We start from the raw sequence: 19290 nt of genomic DNA on the forward strand, positions 1-19290 counted from the left end.
ATAAAAGTCCGACCTGTATTTCCGGTGACTGGAGCACAGCGGCGGAAACCCAAAGCTGCTGTGTAATTGTACAGTTTAGCTGCCCGAGCAGCTTCGTCTTTTTCTGAGAGAGAATTTATTCAGATTAAATATGCCGGATTATTTGGGAGACGACCAAAGGAAGATAAAGGAGGAGGAGAAGGATGACTCACCTATCAGAGGTATATCCTAAAATGAAATGAAATGCTTAAAAACAGTTCAGAGTTCTTTGCTGAATAGGAACGTCGACATTAGCTACTTAGCTAACGTTAGCTCAGCACGTTAAACAAACTGCTATTTACCACTGGCTAAGATAACTGTTGTTAAGTAAACGTAGATTTTAAGATGCTTGTGATGAAAATAGTTAACGCTAAAATAAAATTTGGAAACATATTTGAAATAAACTATACCTCTCAGTCCGACAACAATGCTGCGGCCTAATGACACTGACAGAATGCAGAATCATTGATGTTGTTTTCATCCTCAGCTTTGGATGAAGGGGACATCGCGCTGCTGAAAACCTATGTAAGTATGACCATAGAAAGCTATGCAGCAATATAGCGGTGTAAAAGTGGTGAAATTAGTCATATTTGCATAATTATTGTTAATTTTAAGTTGCACTAAGTCGTTGCTTGCTGTTAATCGACAGGGTCAAAGCACCTACTCAAGACAGATCAAACAAGTGGAGGATGACATTCAGCAGCTGCTCAAAAAGATCAACGAGCTTACAGGTGGATGATAGAACCACAAATACACTTTTAATAACAACAGGGCCGTTTGTTTGGTGACAGTGGACAGTTTGGGTGTGCTTACACTGTCTGCTGTGTTTTTGTTTTTTTGTTTTACCAGGCATTAAAGAGTCAGACACAGGCCTGGCTCCACCAGCACTCTGGGATCTGGCTGCTGATAAACAGACTCTGCAGAGTGAACAGCCACTGCAGGTGGCAAGGTAAAGCAAACTGGGCGATAACTGTAAATCAATTGCAGTGTTTTTGAGTCAATATTAATAATGTGACAAAAAGAAAAATGAGCAGTTTCTTTAAACAGTATTGCTGTCATGTCAAAACATCTGGCTATGATGAGTGATCTTCCTTACCTAGCATTCTTAAAGCTACTGGGTATTTCCATAAGAAGATAGTGTTAAAATCAACAATCGTCATTTTTCTCCCACAGATGCACGAAGATCATCAATGCTGACTCAGAGGACCCAAAATACATAATCAATGTCAAACAGTTTGCCAAGTTTGTGGTGGACCTGAGCGACCAGGTAGCACCAACTGACATTGAGGAGGGCATGAGAGTCGGGTGAGACATAAGTTTTATTTATATTTTTTATATTTAAGTATTATTTAGTATCAGATATCATTATTATATCATCACCTGTGTCTATGTTAACTATCTGATGAACAATCTGATAAATTAGTATCTCTTCTGCTCATCTAGTGTTGACAGAAACAAGTATCAGATCCATATTCCCCTGCCTCCCAAGATTGACCCCACTGTCACCATGATGCAGGTATGACATTACAGGATCAAGACTTTAAACCTGTTGTATTTCATAATAAAAGTTTTGTAGAGACATAAGCTGTTAGGAGGAAAAATCTGCAATATATCCTCATTTAGGACATTTAAAATGTTCTTTTTTTCTTTGAGGGAATCACCATAATGAATGTTATATTTTCCAGATGAGATGAAGCTGCAGTATTTTTCACAGGAATCTTTTTCAGCCATAGTAATGACTCTTTATCCAAATGTTGTACTGTAGGTGGAGGAGAAGCCTGATGTGACCTACAGCGATGTTGGTGGATGTAAGGAGCAGATTGAGAAGCTGAGAGAAGTGGTCGAGACCCCCCTGTTGCATGTGAGTCTTCACAAATGTTCTTAATTGATTTATGGAAACTTTTAAAATTTCTTTTTGTAACATAACATGTCCAGGAATGAAAACAGTTTTTCTTTGACCGATCATTGACACTTCTTTTCTTTTTTCCTCTCCTCACCAGCCTGAGAGGTTTGTCAATCTGGGTATTGAGCCTCCAAAAGGCGTGCTGCTGTTTGGGCCCCCTGGCACAGGAAAGACCCTGTGTGCCCGTGCTGTGGCCAACAGGACAGACGCCTGTTTTATCAGAGTCATTGGTTCCGAGCTGGTGCAGAAATATGTGGGAGAGGTGAGACCGCAGAGGACTGAGGAGTTCCCCAGTCAAAGAGTAGCAGCCATTTAAACTGTGAACGTGAACTAACATTAACAGTTTCTTTTTCCTGTCTTTGTAGGGAGCCAGGATGGTGCGTGAGCTCTTTGAGATGGCCCGGACTAAGAAGGCCTGTCTGATCTTCTTTGATGAAATTGATGCCATTGGAGGTAAGGCTCACCTCAACGTCCCATTCTTTTATGTGCTAAAATTTTATTTACAGTACTTTCTTTGTATCTGTGTTCTGTCATCCTTTAAAAAACAGTCAAAACAGTGCTCAGATGAGGGCACCATCAAGAAAATTGAGATGTTTGTAGGGATTACTGGTGATTCTTATCTCACAGAACAGTTTTAAAAATGGGGTAAAGAAACCAAAATGAAGTGTAATAAAATTAGTATAGTTACCGTGAGAATCTATTTCAAGCAAAATGCAGTCCTTCATGCTAACATGGGACCTTGTCCTGCCAGGTGCTCGTTTTGACGACGGTGCCGGAGGAGACAATGAAGTCCAGAGGACAATGCTGGAGCTCATCAACCAGCTGGACGGCTTCGACCCTCGTGGCAACATCAAAGTTCTGATGGCTACCAACAGACCGGACACACTGGACCCGGCCCTGATGAGACCTGGGCGTCTGGACAGGAAGATCGAGTTCAGCCTGCCTGACCTGGAGGTGAGATAAAGTGATACCAAGACATGCATATTTTTCTTTATCACAGCGTAGCTGTTTTTACAGTACAGCTATTTTTCTTTAATAAACCTCATGACCTCACACCTGTTCATTTTGTGTTTAAGGGTCGCACACACATCTTCAAGATCCATGCCCGCTCTATGAGTGTGGAGAGAGACATTCGCTTTGAGCTGCTGGCTCGCCTCTGTCCCAACAGCACTGGTAAGACCGACAAACCAGCATTCAGTCCCTGCTCTTGTCATCTCTCTTATGAAGTCTCAGTCTCACTGTGTTTTCCCTGTCCCACATCTTCCTTGTCTAGTTGCGTATTAAAATAGCCTCTTTACCTCTGTAGCTCCATTTTACTTGTTTTCCCTTGCTTCCTGTTCTAAAATCATCACTGCAGGGTCACAGAAAGAATTTGACATTTGTAATTCTTCTCAGCACAGCTAATGGCTAATTTATTAACTGACCCACAGTTAGTCTGCAGTGGCCCTCGGTGTCTTGTTCCCTGTGTAGTACTGATGTATGGCCTTAAGGGTGCACTGTAACACCATTCTGTCACTGTCCAAAGAAACAGTGCATCTAACCCGTTTTTATTCATTTATGAAAAGTTGATACTTTGGATATATATAATTTTCACAGGACTGGAAAAATGATGAGTCAAATTACATTTTTCGTTTGTTTCACCTCAAACAGATTATATCTCAGTTGCATATAAAGAGTGCACAGTCTCTATATGTCTTGGAAATATTGCACAATCTTTGTCCAGATGCAGTTTAACCTATTTGGCTAAAATGAAGTCTGGGTCTGAAAACAAGGATATCTTGGGAACATATAGCTCTGCTTCCCAACGTTAAAAGATCATTACTGTTCTGTAGAACAAAAAGGAAATAGAAGTATCTCAACCAAAACTTTAAAAGCTCCAAAATAAAAGAGGACTGAACTTCCTGTTCATTCTCCAAAGACATTCTGTAAGCAAAATCTAATGTGTTTCCTGCCAGGTGCTGAGATCCGCAGCGTTTGCACAGAGGCAGGCATGTTCGCCATCCGAGCCCGCAGGAAGATCGCCACAGAGAAAGATTTCCTGGAGGCCGTTAACAAGGTCATCAAGTCCTACGCCAAGTTCAGCGCCACCCCCAGATACATGACCTACAACTGAGTGTGTCAGTGTGTGTATGAGAGTTTCCATTTTGGCTTTTTACCATCGAAGAAGCTGCGTAAAAATATTGTCCTTTTGTTGTCATTTGTTCGCTTGAAAATAAAATTTATTCCAGATTTCAGTGCCACTGCTTTGTTAAATGTAAAAACCACATGGTAACTTAGAAGGCATCCTGTGTTATACAATAATAGCACAATTAAAGTCTTTGTGAGAAACAGGAACAGTTTTTACACTAAAATGTCATTTGACAGACTGTATACTATGATGTTAGTGTTGCACTCGGACTCAAACAGCAGTGCAAATGTACTGTAACAACGAACCTGACACTGCAGAATGACCATTCCTGGTCCAATTAGCTTGTTTTAAATACACAAGTACACAGAGATACAGCTGAAAAAAACACTCACATATTAGGACAACTTCTCAGTAACCATAAACGTTTGATACCAGCATGATAATGAGAGGCAGCTTCTGGTTAGTTTCACAAATTTCAACCACAAACTACACTCTTACAGAAATCACACTTAAAATGTCACTTGGACAGGAGCAGCAGCAGCAGCAGCTTACTTTAAATGTGATTTCTCCCAGCAGAGCAGTGAGAACTTTGAACTATAAAAATATATTAAAAGTGCAACTCGTAACATTTCCCTCTGAAGAGAAGACGTACAGGAATACAGCTGTAGGAATCTCAGCTGGAAACTTGATCCTGAATTTCTGATTGAATAAGAGCTTCATAAAACCTCTACCTAACTTCTTCTACCATGCCAGCTTTGGGCTCATTTGTCAAATTCTGGAGTGCTTTAAGGAAAACAAGCACCTCTGTGCTACTCCGTTATTCAATATGAATGATTGTTCAGTTCATCTCGACAGTGATGCTGGAACATCCAGGGAAATGCATTCATCACTCATACTTGTCAGGTTGTGGCACCTCCCAAGTCAGCTGTCCAAGTCAGGACTGCTGCTGTGGTTCGTTCTTGTCAGGCTGTCTCATTGGTCGGATCAGCTGTTTAATGGGAATTTGATTGTTGACAGTGCAGCACAGCATCATGGACTGTGGGGAACACCATGTCTGTGGTCATGACCCCGGTGAAGAACTGTAAGGTGTCCAGATCAGCCAGCAGGCTTCCTTATAGATTAAAGTTGAGATTTAAAAAAAACGGTCAGACCAAAGGCAAAACTGTATGTTCATACTACAGTATTTAGGTGAAGCTATTTACATTAATCTGTTGTTTATTAAGTACACCTAGCTAAAACTTATGTTGTCTAATCAACAGTCCTGCAGTAAATCTTTCTGTATGATGGTTATGATGTTCAAAAACACATCAGTGAGTCACTGATATTCTTGCAATAGCAGTTAATATTGCAAGAATATCAGGATTACTTACTGCTGCAGCTGGCTATAACCACCCGAACATCCACAGCTGCATATTCCTTAATGACCTGAAATAGATAGAGACTTAATGACTGAAAATGTGATGAAAGTCAATTTAGAAATTAGTTGTACACATTCTGATACCCTCATTAGAAACCCCACACTAAAAAAAGAGGAAGAACCTGTTTGATGGCTTTGGCTCCAACAGTGTCAATGAAGCTGACGGGTGTCCAGTCTAGGATGATGGAGTGGACAGTGCTGGGATGTTCAAGGAAGACGGTCTCCTCTGAGTTTGACTCCATGTGTCTGTCCCCCAACCGGCCGTTCCTCTGCTCCTCCTCCCCCTCCATGTGGTTATAGGACAAAACCTCATGGGTCACTCCCTCCTTCTTGTACTACAACCAATCAAAGACAATCTCAGGTGAGAACAATGTGATAAATTAACATGTTATTTTGGCATATTTTTTGATACCAACACTGGGGGGAGCCAGACTTGGGGATTTTCCAAATCTACACATGAGGCTTCAAGTAAGTGTAAGCTTTACAAATATGTGCCTATCTATGTCTATGTCTTCTTTTGTTCCCCTCACTAGACAACAGTGTTCATGGGTTGGATAAAACAACTGTTCTATATAGTTTACTGCCATCTCTTACTGACTCCAGAACATTCAATTGGTGCCTGTTATGGTAACTAAGGCACATGGCGTGTTAAAACTGTCTGAGAGTCAGTCACTTCCTGCTACTGTAGATCAGCCTGGGGAACAAGTTTTTCAGTCCTTCCAGGAATTACACAATCCCCTACATGGCAGACACAGTACTGCAGATATGCGTCATATCTACGCTGCTAGCTTTTGTTGACAGTGTACATACACAACAAGCAACCAGGCAGAAAAGAAAGGGAGAGGAGAACTCACCTTAACACAAATCTTTGGTGGAGAGTTGTAATTACTGTTTGCCTTAACCCTCTGTTTATTCCTGGCTTTCCGGGCAGCTTGTAAGTGCTCAGGGTTTACTCCTGTCTGTAAAGTCATCAACAATAGTGGTGGACTGGTCAGAGAAAACATTTTAAATGAAGAGACTAAAAGGACATTGTACCCTTCTGCATTTACACCTAATCAACAAAATACTGATTTCTGTCTTGTTTTAGAAATGTGAATGTTTGTGCCCATGATGTGACTGTGTGAACAGATTTAGGTTCCCACAACATGAGCAGTTCCTGGACCACACACACACACAGTGGATAGGATTACCTTCTCCTTCAGGGCATTCAGGTAAAGGTCACTGTTGGCAAAGTAGATTGAAGAGTTGGAGTGGAAAATCTTAATCCCCTCATATTCAGCTGCCTGGGAACAAAACACAAGTTAACAGCAACAGATTTGGTGGGAATTTTTTTTATCCTGACTTCAGACTAAAGTGTTATGTTTCTTCATAGACTCACCTCTTCATACTCATCCACATCACAGTACAGCCCAGTTCCAGGAACATGGCCCAAGGTAGCAGTTTTGGGACTAAAAGACATTGACAGAGGTTAGAGGCTCTTAGTGTTCACACCTCAGTCAAATACCTTTTACACTAAACTACTGTACCAACATTCTTGGAGCACCATCTAAGCCTGTATTTACATGCAATGACATGTGACAAGTTTATACAACAAATAAAAGGGAATCATTATGTAATCAGTAACAAATATAAACACACATTCAGGATAAGTAGCAGCCTGTAATCCGTACCTCTGTGTTCTGTAGATGACTGTCAGTATGGCAAATGAAATAGCCACTAGGAGGCCATAATCCAGGCCCAACAGCACAGAAGCTACAAATGCTACCAGCCAGATGGCCTGTGAGAAAAGGGAAGTAACAGAAATGAACCAACATGGTTATTACAGCACAAGGAAATACAAACAGCTACATACTATTTTCCTCCTGTGAGAGGATAGTAAGTGTCATAACAGCATGTGAGGCTTGTGTGACACTTAAGGCTCATCATGTCTCATCTGCCTTCAGTAACGGTAGAAAGAAATCACATTTATTTACTTATGTTTAAAATGATGGCATAGAGCATCCTAAAAATCCAAATTTGTAACCCTCAGACTTGTTTTTTTTTTAATCTACAATCACAATCATATTTAACTCTACATGGTTCTTTCTAAGGTCCACGTAGTTGTACTAAACACTAGATTAGATTAGATTGCCTGTACAATCAGGATTCCTTCTGAAATTTGTCTTGTTTCATAAGCAAACTCTGTTTCACGTACTGTGCAGATAAAACCATTCAAGTACAACACAATGATGGCTTAAACAGGTTGAAAAGAAAGAATTTCATCCTATTTTTGCTCCGAGGAGGTCTGTGTTCTGCCATGTCTGTAACTTGGCCAAAATGTTTTTTTGGTGGTTGTTGCCTAGGGAACAACATTTTGATAATAAGTTTAATGTGACAGACTGACCAGTTCAATCTTACTGGTCCTCCACAGAGTAGGAATGTCTCTGAACTGTTTGAACATCCCCAACAAGTTGACCATGATGATGGCAGCCAGTGCAGTCTGAGAACCAGAACAGAAGAAGATAGAACATGTGAAGAAACAGAAAAACTTTTAACTTGAATTCTGTCAGCCATTGTTTGCTCAACAGACTGAGAAGGCAATAAAATGTCTGCAGCTGCCGCTTGTGACAGTGAGCTCCCAGACAGGAAGCTCTGAATCATCAGCTCCACAGTTTCACCCACCTGAGGGAGTGGCTGGAAGACAAACCCAATGGCCACCACCACCAGCAGCACCACCAGAGATGCCAGCAGCCCTGCAATCTGAACACACACACACACACACACACACACACACACACACACACACACAGTGTTAACTATGTCAACATCAGCTCTTATTCTAATTATGGTTTTACAATACCAATTTAAACCACTTACAGTTGAGTGTGTTTTGTGCATGTTACCTGTGTCTTTCCTCCTGTGCTCTCCTGTACCAGGCTTCTTGACATGGAGCAAGTGATGGTAAAGGTTTTGAAGAAAGAGCTGATGAAGTTACACAGCCCAAGGGCGATCAGCTCCTGAAAGCAGAGTGAGTATAAGTATGGCCTTGACACATTCAAATAAATTAATGGAATGAAAATGTGAAACTGTCCTGCAGCTTGATAGGCAGTGAAAAATACCTTTAAACAACCCTAGGGAAATTACCCCAAAAATCTACAGTTTGTGGATAAAAGGAGGCAGATGTTGACACTAAAGAAACCAGAGCAAACCACAATGAACTCCAGAGGTCATTTACGTCATTGAGCACAGACAGGCCAATCATGCTAAGCCTGAGTTGCAGTGACTCCACATCTGCAGGCAGCCCAGCATGCCAGACAACTGTAGAATTCAACATGTGAATTTCCATACGATATCAGATACTGCATCATACAGCAAACTAATACTGAATATTTCTTGTAGTTTTGTTTGACCTAGCCCTGATTGTCTGGTTTCCTTGTCATTGGGCAGCATGAACCAAAACAACACATACCCAGTACATTTAAACACACTCAAGAAACCTGGTTACTGAGACAATCTAGGTTACATAGGCAGCCACAGAATGTGTTTACATGCACTGCAGTGACCTCTAACTAACCAGAGCAATTACTCTAAATAAAAAGAATATTTTGCTATGCTATGCATTAATCACTCCTCTCATACCACCACTGTCTCGTGTGTTTCATGTCTTTGTCTTACACATGTTCCCATATAAAAATCTAATGTGAAACATGGTTATCTGTGTTTCTCCAATCCCCTACCCTGATTAAAGATAATAAAAAACAGGTTTCTCTTTTACACGATCTTTAAGAAATCAGCTTACTGGAGGAGGCCGACTGTAACCTGGGTACTTGAGTGCATGCAAACATACTGATCCATGATAGAGTTAACTGTACCAGGACCTGTAGCTTCTCAGTGGCCTCTCAGATGTCTACACTCACCTGGTTGCCGTCCACACTGTACCCATGCTTCAGGGCAAAGATTTTGGCAAGTGAGATGCCCATTGAGAATCCTACAATCGCTACAGCGAAGGAGTCTGTGATCAAACTGGGTAACAGAGAGAACTCTGGGGCAGCAGGGGGGAGAAGCCTGATAACACATAAGAAAACATTTGTAGTACATCCATCCCAGTGTGTGAATATTTTTCAGCTGTAATGTTATGCAGGTTGACGTAATGTGGAGAAGCATAAAACCACAGAATGAATACAATGAAGATGTGAAACACAAGTTCTATAGTACACTCATATCTGCCCATCAGAAAAATCCTGAGACTAAAATACACTTCTCTAAATTCCATGACTTTCCACAAATCCCTCTTGACAATGAGAACCTAACGACCTACCCTGTTGGTATCTTCCCAACCACATCCACCTTGTAGTCTTCTGCCAAAGACAGGCCATAGGAGATGCCGGTTGACACAATGACGACAATAATCTCTCCAGGAATGGGAATAGGTAGTTTTTTTTTAAAGCGTTCATTCAGGTCTTTGACCACATACAGGAAGACAAGACACACAAGGCCCAGGATGAGAGTGGTGATGTTCGTGCTGGTGATATGACCGAGTACTTCTATGACGCTCTGGGACATGAGAAATAGGAAAGTGCAAACAATTATCAAACATTTATGTGATCTGTTTTTATGGATTTAAAAAACATACAACAAAACCAGGCCAGTAAAACTCCAAAATCAAGTAGGTTCCTCTTGCACTTCTCACACTCACACAAACCCACCAGGAGCCATTAAACTCACATAAATAGCAGAGAGGGGCCCGCTGAAACGTGGTGTCTTCACCCCCAGCAGGTACTTTAGCTGGGAGACGACAACATGCACAGCTGCTGCTGTAGTGAAACCTCGCACCAGGGGCTCCGTGAGGTAGATCGCCACAAAGCCAAACCGAAGAAGACCTAAGACAATCTGAAAGGAAGAGTGGAAAAAAAGAAAACATAGAAAGATGTAGGGGGATAAGGTCAAACTACATAGCTTTGTTTCAAATAAAAACATTACTTCCCACTATTTTGAGTAAACTGTTTTTGAGTATGAAAAGATTTGAGCAAGCTGTATCATCTAGCTGTATCATCATCTGTTATTTTCTAACCAAATAACAGAGACTCTGTGGGGGCTGAAGGCAGATAGACCAAATCAGCAGCAGCTTGAAGTTGCACACTGAGTGTGTTGGTTGTTTTGAGACTGACCTGGATGATTCCCACCAGGGTTGTGAGCACCACAGCCACCTGGACCCTCCTGGCATCACGAGCCTCCACGTCTAGGACAGCGGACATGTTGGATCCGTTTGCAGGCAGGACGTAAAACATGGAGTCTGGGGCTTCCCTCACAGCAACACCGCCAATCATCAGACTTATAACTGCGAAGGTACCTGCAGATCACATGTACACACAAAACATAGTGTGATTTTGTTGGCTTTGACAGTCTGTGTGATTTCACCATAGTCCAGTAAAGTACCATGATCCATTATCCATTGTAACTGAGGAATCACGCATCTAAACTGTGCGTATGGGTTTGTGACTGTATCCTATCACATGCAGTAGCCCTTTTGAATAAACATGCCAAATTGCCCAGCACTTGAACAACAGCCCAGTTCTTTCCTCTCTCTTTTCCCTCAAAAGGTTGAGGTGGTTTAGTTTATTATGTCCATTTATCAAGTGGTCTCCGAGGTTAGAGCTGACATTTGAGATGACTTGGACATAAGTCTAGGAAAGAAATTTGCTCACATCAGCTGGAACTGCAGAGTACAAGAAGTCATCTCTTCATCCAAATCAGTGTGTAACTTGTGAATTTAGACAATTAACTGAGCTGACCCCATGTGTGTGAGATACAGACAGCTGGTAAATGGAGCTCATCATACTGAAAGCTATTGGTGGTGTGAATAGCTCATTCCCCCCCGGTGTAACACAGAACGCCAGAGGAAGTCCTTTCTTCCTGTGGCCATCAGACTGTTTAATTCATCTACCTCTGGTCGTGAGAGGGACAGTGGAGACACTGTGTCCTGAGGCCATAATGCCACTTATCACTTTATATGCCATTTCACCTTATCACTTTACTTCTTGTTCTTGTACTTATTTTATTCCAACTATGCTACTAAATTACAGTTCGTATTGTTGTATATTGTATATACCTACGTTACTGTAATCTTTGTGGCATTTGTTGCATTTAGCTACTTGTTTACTTATTTTATGTTAGCCTTTATTTTATTAGCTTTATTCCTATATATTCCTTATAATAGCTTTATTCCTACTCTCTCTTCACACTGTATTGCTTTTCCACCTCTGTATTGCAACTGGTGCACAGCAATTTCCCTCGGGATAAATAAAGTTTCTTGAATCTTGAAAAGGCCAGTGACTGCCTTAAAGACCACCATTCATTAAGATCCGGATAAACATTAACAAACTAAATAACACAGGTTAGATTAGAACACCACAAAAAGAAAATTCCCTTAAATATCATGCCATAAGTTAATGACACTACAATATAATGATACCATACTGAAACAGTTTTCCACCACCAGTTCTTAATACACATACCCTGTTTTTGTTTTTTTTTAATTCCTCTGTTGCCATATATTTCTGCTCTTAACTACTGAAAACAAGGGCTACAGTACTGAACACAGAGGTAATAGTCATAGTCTATCAATAACCAGAACGGCAGTCATGGCACTTTGGGAAATGGAAACAAATGTTTTGGTAACATACACTCACTGACACTGACAGCTGTCAGTTTATTAGCCAGCTAAAACTAAAACTAGCTAAAACTATTTACAATCTAATACAGTAATTTTGCAGTAAATCCTCTCTGAAGGGTATAATGTTCAGTTTTTGTTGAAAGTGGGTTAAAGAAGGTGTCAATTCAACTCTATAATCATTTTGGAGACTGCAATTTGTGGTGCTGTTGCACTGCACTGTGTTAGGTTGACAGGTATTCCTATTATTTTGTTCACCCTATTCAAATCAATGAGAGTAGGTGAAACAACAGACACACCTTTTTTTGAATAACTACAAGTTTAACAGCATAAATTGCAGCCGCCAAAATTGACAATTTCAAACAGTACTACACATTCAGATTATTTGTTTAAGATGGGTGTTCCTAATAAAGTGACAACTGAGCATACAATTACACAAGTCTGATCTATGTTACTGCAGATAGTGCTGGTTGACATGTGCACCCTTGCAGACCTGTTTTATAGGATGGGAGAGGTTGGTTGAGACGTCACTAAATCTATCACACGGAGGTGTGATGAGTACACACCCCCAGCAGCAAAATGCATCAACATAATCTTCAACAGATTTTGACAACTTTTGTACTTTTAAGAAAACAGAGAGTAAGTGAACAGTATTATGAGGAGAGAGTACAGCCATAATCAGTATACTGGTATTATGATGCACATTACATTACAAATATCTTATCTTAATCAGTCTCCTAAACACAGACTGTCTTATCAGTGTTTGACTTCACTGCGGGAAAATGCAGTAGAGCAACACCAAAACAAACACTACTGAGCTCTAGCAAACATAATTATGTCTGAATCATTGACATATTTCACTTTAGACCTACATTTGTGCAGACCTGGTGCTGTAAAGTATCTTGATGTCCAGTGGAACTAAGGGGTCGTGCACTTAAGAGTGTGTGTATGCTTATCCCTTTGAGTGAAAAGGTCATCTTGCCTAGCACTTGAACAGCAGCCCAGTTATTCCCTGACACTGTCTGGCAGAAGTTAGGGGATCATATCCACAGCAACTTGCTATCAGAAGAAATTTTGTGAAGACGCCATTTCACTGTGCAACCAGCTGCTTCCTGCTGCGTATACACTGTTCAGTTCAGACCAGATCTATTGTTTAGAAAAGGCTGAGCAGGTTTAGTTTATTATACCCATTAGTCAGATAGACTTATAGGTTAGAGCTGACATTTGAGAGGACCTGGAACCATTTCTAAGAGAGAAACCACTCGGATGGTTGAGATGTCAGGGAGAGGGGGAACAATTTCACAATCCTACTGCTCATGTCAGCTGAGGACACAGTTATCACATCTGAGCAAAAACATTTCCACCATATGCTATCTCAAAGACAACTTCATCTTTCATGTCTGGATCAGTGTATAACTTGTGTGTGGGACAGAAATGGTTGGTAATTTGAGCTGATCATGGTGGTGTTGGCATATTATGGAGAGCAGCATGGCTGTGTGAAAAGGCCACTGGCCGCCTTCAAGAGGGAGACTAGTACATAACAACATTCATCTTTAAAAAATGCTGACAAACACATAATCAGAAAACCGCAAGATCCTCCATCGTAGAAATATTTTGCCAAAGAGACAAAGTTAAACAACTACAGCTACTCACTTCATAGAAATATTTTGTCAAAGACACAAAGTTAAACAACTACAGGTACTCACTTCGTAGAAAAATTTGGCAAAGACACAAAGTTAAACAACCACAGCTACTCACTTCGTAGAAATATTTTGTCAAAGAGACAAAGTTAAACAACTACAGCTACTCACTTCATAGAAATATTTTGTCAAAGACACAAAGTTAAACAACCACAGCTACTCACTTCGTAGAAATATTTTGTCAAAGAGACAAAGTTAAACAACTACAGCTACTCACTTCGTAGAAAAATTTGGCAAAGACACAAAGTTAAACAACTACAGGTACTCATTTCCTAGAAATATTTTGCCAAAGGTTGAGCATGATCAGCGTTTAGGGTAATGTTAGCAGCTTTGTTATGCTTTTTTGGAACCTGAGGAAGCTGACATTCCTGCAACCCCAGCCAATTTTACTTGAGATAATGTTAAGTTTGCCACACACATAAATTATCCTCATCCTAAGAACTTTTTTCATTATGATGTTAATAGAAAAAACAACAAACTACTGTTTGAAAATACAAGCAAGTATGTAAGCTAAGCAGCTAAACAGGGTTAGAACAAAATAGTAGTAGTCTGCTCTTACGTTTTCTCTTATCATAGTCTAATACAGTGGTGAGAATGTTGACTCCTTGCCTAGGACATCAGGTTGTGGTTCATTGTCGTTTCCACATAATATATGCTTAGCATCAATCCGACATAGAAGAGACATACACACACTCCACAGTCTTGAGGGCAAGAGTGAGCACTCATACTCTAGCAGCAACAACTTGGCCGAGAAGGTTCAGTGTATTTCCTCCTCTTGTAGCAAACTTGACAGGTTGGTGTCAGGAAATATGTTAGTCTTTAAATTTGCACGACTGTAGGTGGCCACAGTGAAAAAAGGGGTTTTCCAGAGAGTGGATTTCACAAACTTTGAACTCAACCCTGAAGTGTTAGTTGACTAACCCGAGAGTGAAAACTCAGTGTTTTCAGTTGTAGAACCAGTTGTCAGTTGAGTCAACTCTGCGTATGATCGCTCTGAGTTAAGTGCGTGCGTGGTGAATGAAAAAAAAGGCAAACATTATCACTGAAGCTCTGATAGTACAGTTCAGCATGGCAATGGGTAAACAGCAGAGCTTCCATTTTAATCCAGTGGGGCCACAAAGACTAACATGTGGCAATGCACATTTACCTTTAAAAAGAGCAGCAGCAAATAGAGCTAAAGCTAAAAGAGTCAGTTAACACGATATTTTATTCAACATAATCCACTCATTCATGGATGGTAAAGTGCTTTATCCCTTGAATTTTAAAGTTATTCAGCTGTAACCTGACAGGGACAAAGTGCTGCTGACAGCACAAGATGAAAATTCAGGTCAAAAACAAATAGGAAGGAAGCTCTGATCATATGATCATAACTTCATAGTCAGGAACAGCCTGATGACTTTGGTGAACAAATATTTTACATATAAAAATCTTGCTCAGCAGCATCTAATGACTATATCTCAACATGCAGTAAATGTAAACACAGTGAATACATAGAATCCTTCTGCTGACATAAACTTCTGCAAATCAATGTCCTCCGATATGCACCCTGATATCTATTGTCCACACGAGGAAATGAAGCTTCCTCAGGCTCGGTAGGAGGGGAGGAGACAGGGAGAAACCAGCGAACAGGTCAGATTCACAGGGCAAGTTACCATGGTGACTGACTCGGAGTTAAAGTGATCTCAGTTTCTGGAACAGGAAGCCCAGAGTGTATTACCACCTCAGGGTTGACAAAAAAGTTTTCACTAAACCCGCTCTCTGGAATATCCATCCAACCCTCTCAGCTAGACTGCTATGATAACAACAGTGGTGACATCCCTCAGCAGATACAGATACAGTCAGTGTTGTGTTGAAGTCTTTTTACCCATTAATGTTTTTTTCCCTACTGTATAATATCATCTTGCAGAACACCATACACAGGAATGTGAGGCAACAACAAAAAGGCAGCTCTAAATTGCATGGAATCCCTGAGTTGTATTTGCTGCCCTGTTGTTTCTACTGAATCTCCGCACCCATCGCTGTTTGCAGGAGATTTATGAGCCTGTCAACAAGAACTTTTAAGTTAATTTCTCACCTACTGATATGTGTCTAGACGTGCCAAAGAAGGTGTAGAGCAGAACGGGGTAGAATGAGGAGTACAGACCATAAACTGGAGGCACAGCAGCCAGCATAGCATAGGCTAGACCTGTGGGCCAGAAGAGAGAGAGAAACGTAAATAAACTGAACAGACCAAATGGCAGAGTGACCGCATCACAACCTCAGAACTACAGTTATACCAAAACAAAGACAGCAAGAAGCCATTAGCAGCCCCTCAGGAGCTGGCAGCTGGCCGTTCACACTGTTTAACCCTTATGTCATTCCAGATGACAGATGGCTACTGTACAACGCAGTGGTGCTGCTGGGACTGCAGGGCACTGACCTTGAGGAAGCTGCACAACTCCTGTGCTGAGACCTGAGACCACATCTGAAAACAAGTACTGCTTGACTGGATAGGATGGCAGCCATGTTAGAATAGGCAGGAAACTCAGAGCTGCTGCCTTGGCCCTCTTTGATGAACACCTATGGAATGAGACAAAAAATTAAAATTTTCATCAGTTTGTAAACAGAAAAAAAAAAACTGAGATTCAAGCTTTTTGTACACCATCGCAGAAAAAAGCATCTTTTTGACTCAAGTTTTTCAGGTGAAAGGTTCTTTAGTTAGTTTTCAGCCTCAGCATGGCTCAACAATGCAGGAGAAATCCACTAATTTCCTTTGACAGAAAAGTCACACAAACAGTACAGAGGCAGTCTGCCTCAGAAGTATATGCCTTTGGGAGAGGGCAAATGTGACCATTATAAAAGCACTTTTCTACTCTGTCCCTCCAAAACAACAGGGCACACCCTCAAATAAAAGCATTTCCCTATGCAAAACTTACCGGAACTGCTGTGTCAGCCTCTCTCGGAGTGTGGTGGAGTTTTCTTTTCGGTTGAGGAGCTTCGACCGGATGAAGGATTCATCGTAGACTGGACGCTCTATCCTGAACATCAGCTGTGGGTCTGCATCCTGCCTGGCTGCCACCTCTTCTTGCTCCATCACAGAGACAGGGCAGCCTGTTGTGTTGAGTCAAAAGTGTATGTCTCTCCAGTGATGATTATCTCGCCTTCTCTCTTGTCTCTATCATTGTCCTTGCCAGTATATCCTCATTCCTTTAACTGCTCCAATGTTAATGTGTCTGCTCTTCCCTTTTCTGCTCAGAGGACAAGAGAAGACAAGATAGGTGTCATTCCAACTGGTTTGACTTTGGGTTCACTAAGAGCGAGTGATGGAAACCAACTAGATCTCTGTGTTTTGTGTATTTTTGTGCTGATAAGAGAGTTGGATTTGCAAGGCTACCACCTCAGAAAATGTTTTATCTGATTTATTTTTTTTTTTTTTTAATGTTTGGTCTTAGGCCAGGGTCTGCAGCTACATTGTATCATATGTGCTCTATTGCAGGGACAAAGTCCTATACAAAATCATATGGCGTAAAGGTTCTGTGAGGACGGTGAGGAGTAAAGTGACTGAAACGGATGCAAAAGCCCACGTACCTGTTACAGTTCTCAAACTAAGACAGACACACTTTACCAAGCATATTATCGTATTTATTATTATTAGTTATCTACTGTTTTTTCATTCATCCTTAGAAAAAAGAAGCTGCTTGATTTTTTCCTAGCTTCAGAGTGTGACTTGCCACCCGGCTCATCACTTTTCCCAATTAAATCAACTCTCTGACGCAAACAGTTGAGAGCCACGAGCGTCTTCCCGTTTTCTTTCTTTTGCTTTAGCTAGCTAACACAACACTGATAAAAGACGAACAGTGACTTAAGAAATAAACCTAAAACGTGAGATTAAAAAAATAACATTAATGTTCGGCTTACAGGTATTATTAACCTGTGTCTAAGCACACTATCTTCGCTGTGACAAGATGGGTTTCTTTTCTCGCTCTCCACAGCTCAGCATTTAAGCTAACAGAGATGCTAATAAGGATAGGTTCTTACCTCCGTCCTCTTCCAGCTCCTGTGGGGATGCTGCCAGCTGAAGGAGAACACAAATTTATTAACTGACCGCTTCAATTGAAGTTAAACAGTAGCAACGACCTTAAAGGACAGCAGATAACAGCGACGGTTTATGATACACCGAAGATAATCTATGTTTAAAAGATGAGTTACTCCGTTGTAAAATTCCTCTCCACCTTCCGGTCATCAAATACGGGCGTTGATCCTCACGCATGCGCTCTCATCTTGCATCACCCAGTTTGTAGTCCTAAATCTGTAGGTTAAGCATGGCTTTTGCAAAGTTAGCACACTGTATTGGCATAGGTACTGATACCCCTAGTCCTTTTTATTCATATTTAATCGGCCTAAAGGTTGTCAAATTTAAACATATTGATATATTAAATGATAGCTGTCAAATGATATTCATGTGTACGTTTTTAATTGTAGCCTGTCACTCCAGTTGGACAACACCATGTCAGCTTCCTCAATGATGGTATAAAAATACTATACGGTAAAAAAAAACATTTCATTAAATCATGTGTATGTATGTCATGAATGAAGAAAGAAATGTCAGAACATATATTAAGCATTGGATTAAACCCAGTATAAAAACTCTTGGCCTGGTTATGCCAGTGGGAGTCAGTGGTCTGGTGATGACAAGGCATCAGACGTATATACTGTGGGTCCAATCCCTACACAGTCTGTGGTCCAAACATTTGGCAGTTGAGTAAGCATGTGATGGTGCTGGCAATGTTAATAATAATCATATTCATAACCTTTGTTTAAACTTTCATACAGGAAATGCAGCTCAAAGTGCTTTACAGTACAAGAATGACATTCACCAAGTGAAAACAGACATAGAATGAACAGGAATAGGATGTCATCATTAATGTAATGTAACATGGAAAATTAAACCAACTTGATAATAATGATAAGAGATAAACTAAAAAAATAAAGATGAAAAAAGACTGAAGACCTAAAGCTCTATGATAAAAAAAATGTTTGGTTGGGTAGCATGAAAATTTGGTGAATTCTTTTCTTTTCTTTTCTGAGAAAAGTTCTGTGCTCGCAGGCAATGCATGGTGTAGGCTTATAGCATGAGCGGAGTTACGTTTCTCAAAACTAAGATCAGAGTGAGAGCTCTTTGCTTCGTGTGACTCTCTGTCTGTTTGGGGGCAGGGAGCTGGGTGATGAAAGCAGAATATTTCGAGTCATGCCTCGTGTAGTAGTCACGGGGTGCTCCCCTGCGTCCTGTTTGTCTTCTCACGTGGTCAAAAAAGAACAAATGTTAATAGACAGTATTTATTCACAGTCTTTTAAAAAACATTTTAATAAATAATAACTACAAAGACCCTCACCTTTTCACTCACCATATGCCACCTCCCCTTACTGTAATCCACATCTCTCTCTGATTTCCGTTTCCCCACACGCGGGAATGATAGCAGCAAACGTCACACTACT

General features: G+C 40.8%; 2 protein-coding genes across 3 annotated transcripts; one reads left to right on the top strand and one right to left on the bottom strand.

Annotated features, from left to right (window-relative positions):
• The first annotated feature begins 31 nt into the window (after positions 1-31).
• psmc2 (proteasome 26S subunit, ATPase 2) lies at positions 32-4150 on the top strand. The gene is made up of 12 exons (XM_018697107.2): positions 32-200; positions 506-543; positions 668-749; positions 868-967; positions 1192-1323; positions 1462-1534; positions 1784-1879; positions 2019-2183; positions 2287-2374; positions 2673-2875; positions 2998-3094; positions 3877-4150. Exons 1-12 carry the CDS (start codon positions 131-133, stop codon positions 4032-4034), a joined length of 1302 nt encoding a protein of 433 aa, XP_018552623.1. The 5' UTR covers positions 32-130; the 3' UTR covers positions 4035-4150.
• Positions 4058-18031, bottom strand: slc26a5 (solute carrier family 26 member 5). 2 transcript variants are annotated; one of them, XM_051077831.1, is made up of 18 exons: positions 17833-18031; positions 16731-16905; positions 16235-16374; positions 15890-16000; positions 10614-10795; positions 10171-10335; positions 9764-9999; positions 9363-9510; positions 8349-8462; positions 8128-8205; positions 7850-7945; positions 7137-7243; positions 6845-6914; positions 6657-6749; positions 6321-6425; positions 5589-5801; positions 5420-5474; positions 4058-5160 (listed from the first exon to the last, which is right to left on the bottom strand). In XM_051077831.1, the coding sequence occupies exons 2-18, from the start codon at positions 16886-16888 to the stop codon at positions 5042-5044; spliced, it is 2190 nt and encodes a 729-aa protein (XP_050933788.1). In that variant the 5' UTR covers positions 16889-16905; positions 17833-18031; the 3' UTR covers positions 4058-5041. The 2 variants fall into 2 exon arrangements, with proteins under 2 accessions (XP_050933788.1, XP_050933787.1); XM_051077830.1 differs by having other exon boundaries at positions 16731-17042.
• Between the last annotated feature and the right edge of the window lie 1259 nt (positions 18032-19290).

This window comes from Lates calcarifer, linkage group LG18 (assembly GCF_001640805.2).
Source record: "Lates calcarifer isolate ASB-BC8 linkage group LG18, TLL_Latcal_v3, whole genome shotgun sequence".
NCBI classification, from domain to species: Eukaryota; Metazoa; Chordata; class Actinopteri; family Centropomidae; genus Lates; species Lates calcarifer.

Excerpts from the sequence above, each read along its gene's own strand:
- psmc2 (XM_018697107.2), top strand. The coding sequence starts at position 131 with ATGCCGGATTATTTGGGAGACGACCAAAGGAAGATAAAGGAGGAGGAG. Across the intron at positions 750-867 it reads AAAGATCAACGAGCTTACAG|GCATTAAAGAGTCAGACACA; the intron begins GTGGATGATAGA and ends TTGTTTTACCAG. Across the intron at positions 2,184-2,286 it reads TGCAGAAATATGTGGGAGAG|GGAGCCAGGATGGTGCGTGA; the intron begins GTGAGACCGCAG and ends CTGTCTTTGTAG.
- slc26a5 (XM_051077831.1), bottom strand. The coding sequence starts at position 16,888 with ATGGAGCAAGAAGAGGTGGCAGCCAGGCAGGATGCAGACCCACAGCTG. Across the intron at positions 10,336-10,613 it reads CCCTGGTGGGAATCATCCAG|ATTGTCTTAGGTCTTCTTCG; the intron begins GTCAGTCTCAAA and ends TCTTCCTTTCAG. Across the intron at positions 9,511-9,763 it reads GTTGGGAAGATACCAACAGG|GCTTCTCCCCCCTGCTGCCC; the intron begins GTAGGTCGTTAG and ends ATGTGTTATCAG.